The sequence below is a fragment of the Barbatula barbatula genome, assembly GCF_947034865.1.
Source record: "Barbatula barbatula genome assembly, chromosome: 1".
NCBI lineage: Eukaryota > Metazoa > Chordata > Actinopteri > Cypriniformes > Nemacheilidae > Barbatula > Barbatula barbatula.
In genome coordinates, this window is record NC_136766.1 from 4,412,145 (window position 1) to 4,418,906 (window position 6,762).

The following is a 6,762-nucleotide window of genomic DNA, read 5'->3' on the forward strand; positions in this document are numbered from 1 at the left end:
CATGGGAGCTGGCGCATGACCATCTTAAACCAGCACAAACCAGCTACCGTGCTTCAGAACCCTACCTTTTTCAACAGGAGTATCAGTGGTGTTGTTGTCTGTGTCATGACAGGGTAGGACTAATGCCAAACGGATCCGTGCTAATTCAAGCTCCCGGTGAGACAGACGCTGGACTCTACACATGCACCGCTACTAACAGTCTGGGTTCCGCCTCTTTGTCATCTCGCCTGCAAACTACAGGTACGGACTGCTTTTTGTTCAAGTCTGTGGTGGTTGGTTTTACATTACAACACATGAAGAGGGCTTATAAAGACAACTAGACCTCACTTGTATGTTTACTAACAGTAGTATCAGTATCGGGGACCTCTGAGAATTGAGTATGATGCAAAAATGATTGTTTTCTGGGTCAATTCAGATCGAGGGTGTGTAAATAAGGACTAAATAATGACATATTGTTTTATTATGCGGCAGATTATTTCTGTAAAGGGATGTTTCACCCAAAAATGAAAATTCTGTCATCATTTACTCAATCCTCTTGTCATTTAAAACGTGTATGATTTTTGTTGTTCTACAGAAAACAGAAGATATTTTGAAGAAAGTTGATAAGAGAAAACCGTTGGGACCCATTGACATTGATTTTGTTTTGTGCCCATACAAAAGAAGTCAATGGGACCAGCAATTCTTGGTTAGCAGCATTCTTCAAAATATTTTATTTTGTGTTTTGCAGAAGAAAGTCTTACAGGATTCAAATATAATAGTGCAAACATATTTTCATTTCTAAACAAAAATTGCATGCAATGTTTTGGAAATGGATGACTTGGACTGAATAATGAAGAAAAATCAGCTGATAATCTCAAGAAGCTGCTGGATCAAATGACAAGTGAACATTTCTGCAAACGCTACACCAAGAGTGAATTTTGTTTTGCTTTTAATTGTAATTTCTTTTGTCAAAACCTAATGTGTGTTATTCCATGGTCTTGAACAGCAGTGTAAACATCTTTCTTTAAACTGATGTTTTGATTCATTTGTCTCATAGGCAGTATCTGTGTGAGCGATGCTAGTGAAGGGTTGAACCGTTCTGCATGTTCCAACAAGACCAATCTTCACAACTTTTGCCATGGACAACAGTGCCCCGACAGGTACAAGTGTGTTACTGCAGACAGTGATTTCCTCTATAATCCAGCACTGGGCTCTTCTATAGAATAAGCATTCACATAAGCATATGCACACTTATTCCTAAAACGTTTCTAATAAAATTCAAGTCTAGTTTCTTGCACAAAAGCACAATGAAACAGATCACAACATATATGGCCTCTCAGATCAATGACGCACTTCTTGTCTAGTTATTTGAATTGTTACCTTCCTCTGACACTAAACAAATAACCTGATTTAAATCATCACCATTGTGTTGTGTTTGGGAAATCCCATATAGAGTTTCTCATAGGAATGAGCTCAACACTTTCTTAGAAATCTTTAAAAAACGTTCTTTTCTGTGTTTTATCTTTTTTCTTCACAGTTGGCAGGTGTCCACCTGGTCATCGTGCTCTGTAAGTTGTGGAGGTGGGATTCAGAGTCGCACTGTGACCTGTCACAGAGCTCCCGAGTGGCCGGTGGCTTGTACAGGGAAGAAGCCGGCAGTAAAAAGACACTGTAACCTTCAACCCTGTGTTGGCTGGACAACCACTCCATGGGGACCTGTATGTATCAGAACACCCACATCTGTCCTTCCTTATCACCATTCATTCTCATCCCCCATTGACTCCCATTCTATTTATTTTTCCCAGTAAATGGGGGATGAGATCTGTTTAGTTACTGACATTCTTTCAAATATCTTCCTTTGTGTTTAGCAGAACAAATAATTGTATACATGTTTGGAAGTATCTGAGGGTAAATAAATCATGACAGAATTTTGGGGTTATTTTAGTTTACTCAAATGAAAACTTTGAAAACGTCTCTGTTCATTAAAAATCTAATCAAATATTGACCTATATATTATGGGAAAAACTTGAAATGTTGCTTTTATAATAATTATATAATTATAATAATAAACAAAAACTAAAATAAAACTAAAGTTGTTTTTGTTTCCTTTTTAAAAGACTAAAATGTAATAAAAATGAACTAATAAAACTAAAATATAAATTAAACATGGAAATAGAAACATAAAATAAACAAAACACATTAACCATGACAAAAGCATATACCAAAATTGCTAAAACTTTGACTAAAATAAACATAAAAACTAAAGATCTATAAATCTAAAAGCTAATTTAAAATATTAATAACACTAAACTCAAAACTATATTGACTGTGGTGTTGAAAGCAACGGATGTTTCCCACAAAGTCATACCGGGCAGCTCAAATGATCAATTATTATTATATGTTTACCTTCGTGAATCGGAGTAAAGTAAGGAGACTTTTTTGTGTGCTTGCTCAATAACTGATTTTTGTTTTTGCAGTTTTATGTCCGTTTCCAAATGAGACTTTTTATCAATAATTACTGATTTGTATTTTTGCATCAGTGCCAAGGTCACTGTGTTGGATCACGTCAAGCCCTCCAATATAGACTCGTGTTCTGTCAAGACCAGAACAGCACGAGACTGGCACATCAGATGTGCAGCGGTCAGCTAAGGTAATCACTTTTTGACCCCAGATTGCAATAGTTTTGTAAGAAATGAAAAATATGGGTGTACAAGAGAGATCGGTCTGGGTTTTGGTTCTTATAACATCTGTCCTCCTCAGGCCTGCATCACAGCGTAACTGCACGACGGAGGCGTGTGCTCTTCACTGGCGGGTCGGACTCTGGACTCAATGCACCGCCACTTGTGGTCGTCACGGATTCCAGTCGCGTCACGTCACTTGCGTTCACCGGCGGAGCGGGAAGCCGGCTCGCGAGTTCCACTGCGCTTGGAAACCCCGACCGCCCAGCTGGCAGCGATGCAACATCGTGTCCTGTGGAAGAGGTGAGTGCCAAAAAGAAGAAAGGCAAGTAACGAAAATGATCGTATGAATATTGTATGAGTTGTGAGATTCTTCTTTTTGTTTTTGTGAGAATAGGTGAATGTCGGGACAGCACTAGGTACTGTGAGAAGGTTCGACAGCTTGAGCTTTGCCCTCTGCCCCAGTTTAAATCACGCTGCTGTCAATCATGCCGAGACACTTGAGATCTCAATGTACTCGAGAGCTTTTAAGAATACGACGAGATCACCTGAGCGTTCTTCCAAGTAACCCAACACGAGCCCTTGAGGACGGGGTTTGTGCTTGGTTAGGGTCACTGGGATTGGGGAATTTCAGAGATCAGCTCCGATAAGCCATCCTGTAAAGAAGACACATCGGAGCACAAATATTTGATGTTAATAACAGACTTTTACCTTATTTTGACTTCAGTGAAGGCTTTGAACTACAAGTTGTTGTTTGTTTTTGTTACACGTTGGCTATTTCTTATAGTCTGCGGATATGTGAGTTGTGTTAGTATTCACTGGATGATGAAGATTCCCTCCAAGACACTGTCAGATCATGGATTAGAAACTGGAGTTTTGTGCATTTTAAATGCTTCAACCACACCACTAGGCGGATATAAAGATATTTTGAGAAATTACAGTGGAAGTCAATTGGGCCCAGTGTTGTTTGGTTTAGCATCGTTCTTTGAAATATCTTCTTCTGTGTTCTGCAGAAGAAAGCAAGTCCTACAGGTTTGGAATGACATGAGGGTGAGTTAATGATGAAATATGGTGACCTGTCTCTTTAAATCCATAGTGTTCCTTAGCCGTACAAATCAAAATTTGCCGAATGCGCCAAGCCCACATTAGTAGCATAATATGACTCCTTTCAAACAATAACAATGAGCTCAAGAAGATATTCTGTGCAGATGATCCCATCAATGCTTACAGACACAGTTCCTGAGATTAAAGTGAGGTTTTATAATTATAGACATGACAGCATCTTAAGGAACCCTCCAAAGACGTGCCAAGTGGTTTTGTCTTCTGTTACGTGTATACTTGTGTTTTATATTTGTTGCAAATTTGTCACATTGCCCTGTAGTCATTCGATTTCACTGGAGAGAAAAATGGAAAAAGTTTTGCACTTGACATTTTCCAGGTCCATGGTCAAAATTAGGCTTGATTTACATTCTCAGACCATTGGTTTCTGTCTTTGGGAACATGTCAATGAAGCTTTAACCACTGTCAGATGTGCATGGTTTTGTATATACTTTCTTAAATGAATTTTTCCCAAAAGCTACCATTTTATCATTTTTAAAACCAAAATAAGAAAAACAATGGGAAACGCTTGGACATGATTAAGTGCTGTCGCTTATTCAACACAACCCCTGCAAGTACTTATGTATTTAAGCAAATATAAAAATAGGTCTTGAAAATATGATTGTATGCTTTTTGGAGGTTTTATGCTTTACATTTTATTTTATTTTAAAACAGTGATGAGCTGTCTTCATTTAGTATTTATTAATTTCTGTAAGTGCAATTTTCTTCTGTAAATGACAACCATCCAGATGTAGTTTTTTATGAACATTAGGTTTGTTTCTATTATACTGTAAAAGAATCAATGCATGCAGCAGTGTTCATATCTAATGCTCTGGTTCTCATTGTTAATAATAGATCGTCTTTAAATGAATAAAGTGGAATGCATTCCATACATCTAGTCATGCATCTTTAATGTAATTCACATTGTAAAAGGGCTGAATGTTCAGTCATTTTCTGTCATCCAAATAAACATTGGACCAAAGCGCTACTAAATTATTTTCGTTGCGAATGGTTTTGATAAATAAATCCCTGTGCATAATGTTTATGAAATGTTTAGAACCCATAGTGTATAAACTGCTGCAAACTTTGACACAATCGCTTCATCATTTGCCTCATTTGACAAACTTTCTAAAGGCGGTCGTCCCTCAGAAAAACGTGCAGTGGTTTTATTATTATAACAGTGCAGTAACCAATGTGGTTATGGTAGACGTTGCTTTACAAAAAATATATGTGTAGATGTTTCCCAGACACGGCTTGAACCTAGTCCCAGACTAAAAAGCATGTTTGAGGTGTCTTAAATGTTCTTTCTTAAATCTTAAAATGTAACAGCACAGTTCATGGTTTTAAGATTTATTTTGTGGGGCCTGTTTTAAAAACTACTTGAATGCCCTAAAACCTAGTCCTTGATCTAGTCCCTGTCCGAAAAACCTCTATATGTGTATGTGTGGCCTATATATTAATATAAGTCATTTATTTAACACAAGAACAAAATAAGGTTTGTGACGGTATGTAAATGTGCTCACTCTTTTTTACGAGGCTGAATCCAGCTTTTAATACACAGCTTCTTATACGCTGTTTCATTTGAGGTCTCATTTGAAGCCTGCTACGTCATCGAGGCTGTCACATTTCATAAAAGCAGGTAGGACACACCGCATGCAACCTTCTAATGCGACCTACATTCACGAGAATTCAGAGGACACATAAGATGTGTCTCGTTTCGGAAAGCTGCGGTTGCTGGAAGAAGCGGTTGACATTATCTAGTCTGTCTGGGTGTGTATATTACAAGTGGTGGACTGCCATTGGAAAAGCAGTGGACATTAAACACAACCCGCTCTGTTACAGAATGTAACCAACTTTTCACCTCTTAAAATCATGTAGAAATCATTTTAACTCATTAGACAGGTGTGGGAGGTCAACGTATTGGCAAAGCCATATGGTACTTCCTGTTTCCTTTTCTGCCAGTACTGCTGTGTCCAAAAACTCATATTTCCATCACACCCCACGGTGCCGTTCCACTAGCGCCGCGCCCCAGAAGGGCTCATGTGACACCCCTTTTCATCTCTCTCCACTGGCTACCGGTTGAAGCCGTCATAAGATTCAAGCCGCTAATGCTCACCTTCAGGACTATCACTGGATCTGCACCGGCATACTTTCACACCCTCCTACACTTCATCAAGAGCCCTGTGCATCTCATGGCCCACCAAGGACTGTTTAATAAATTTCTGCGGACCACCTTCCACCCGCGGTGGTTTGTGAAATATATATTAATTCCAAATAATATTTATATTATTATATTTGCGTGTAGCAACCACATGACGAGTGGGAGACTTATATGGACCCTATTTAAATACTTGAAATTGAAATAAAATAAATGAGGATGAAACATCAGTCCATATAATGCGCAAATCCATCAGTGAAACCGCACACTACGGCATATAAAACATTTAACTAAACATCAGTAAATAATGAGAACTTAAATACTTAAATTATTAAAGTTAAATATTAAATAAAAAAGCTCTCGTTGCAGTGACAACTTCAGTCAGTCGCGTATTTGGTGTGAACACTTTATTACAGTCCTTAACAATTCCATTTGAAACTGTTTAAACCAACCTTGGCTTTCCTAGTCAGATTGCCATAAAAACGTTACTTTTTCCTACTCGATGGTGGAAAACTTACATGTTGACAACGGAAACAAACGCCAATCATTTCTGTGTTAATGTAAAATATTTAAATGAAACAATCTACAATTGAAAGCCTACACATAGCAATCCTGATCGCTACTATAATTTTCATTACACTTATATTTGTCACAGTGACGTGGACTACCGCCGGCGGAAGCTCAACACCGTCATGGGACTTTACCACCATAGCCGGCACAGCCTTAATTCTCACCGCAAACTTCAACGCTTTTGCTTGCACAGGACTGTCTACGACACCTGATTCTCTTTTCAGAAAACGAGACCTTTTACAATAACATCATTTACTGTAACGTAATTTATATTTGAAT

General features: G+C 38.2%; 1 protein-coding gene across 1 annotated transcript in view; it reads left to right on the forward strand.

The window, feature by feature from the left end:
• The window catches only part of LOC306898014 (ADAMTS-like protein 1), a gene marked incomplete at its 5' end in the record, with an annotated part of 83,759 nt that extends 79,014 nt beyond the window's left edge, over positions 1–4,745 (forward strand). Inside the window, 6 exons of the mRNA XM_079463216.1 lie at positions 113–240; positions 1,037–1,139; positions 1,517–1,697; positions 2,520–2,629; positions 2,740–2,960; positions 3,055–4,745. Coding sequence (XP_079319342.1) covers positions 113–240; positions 1,037–1,139; positions 1,517–1,697; positions 2,520–2,629; positions 2,740–2,960; positions 3,055–3,161 — 850 coding nt within the window. The 3' untranslated portion in view covers positions 3,162–4,745. The remainder of the gene's footprint in view (positions 1–112; positions 241–1,036; positions 1,140–1,516; positions 1,698–2,519; positions 2,630–2,739; positions 2,961–3,054) is intronic.
• Positions 4,746–6,762: the final 2,017 nt, after the last annotated feature.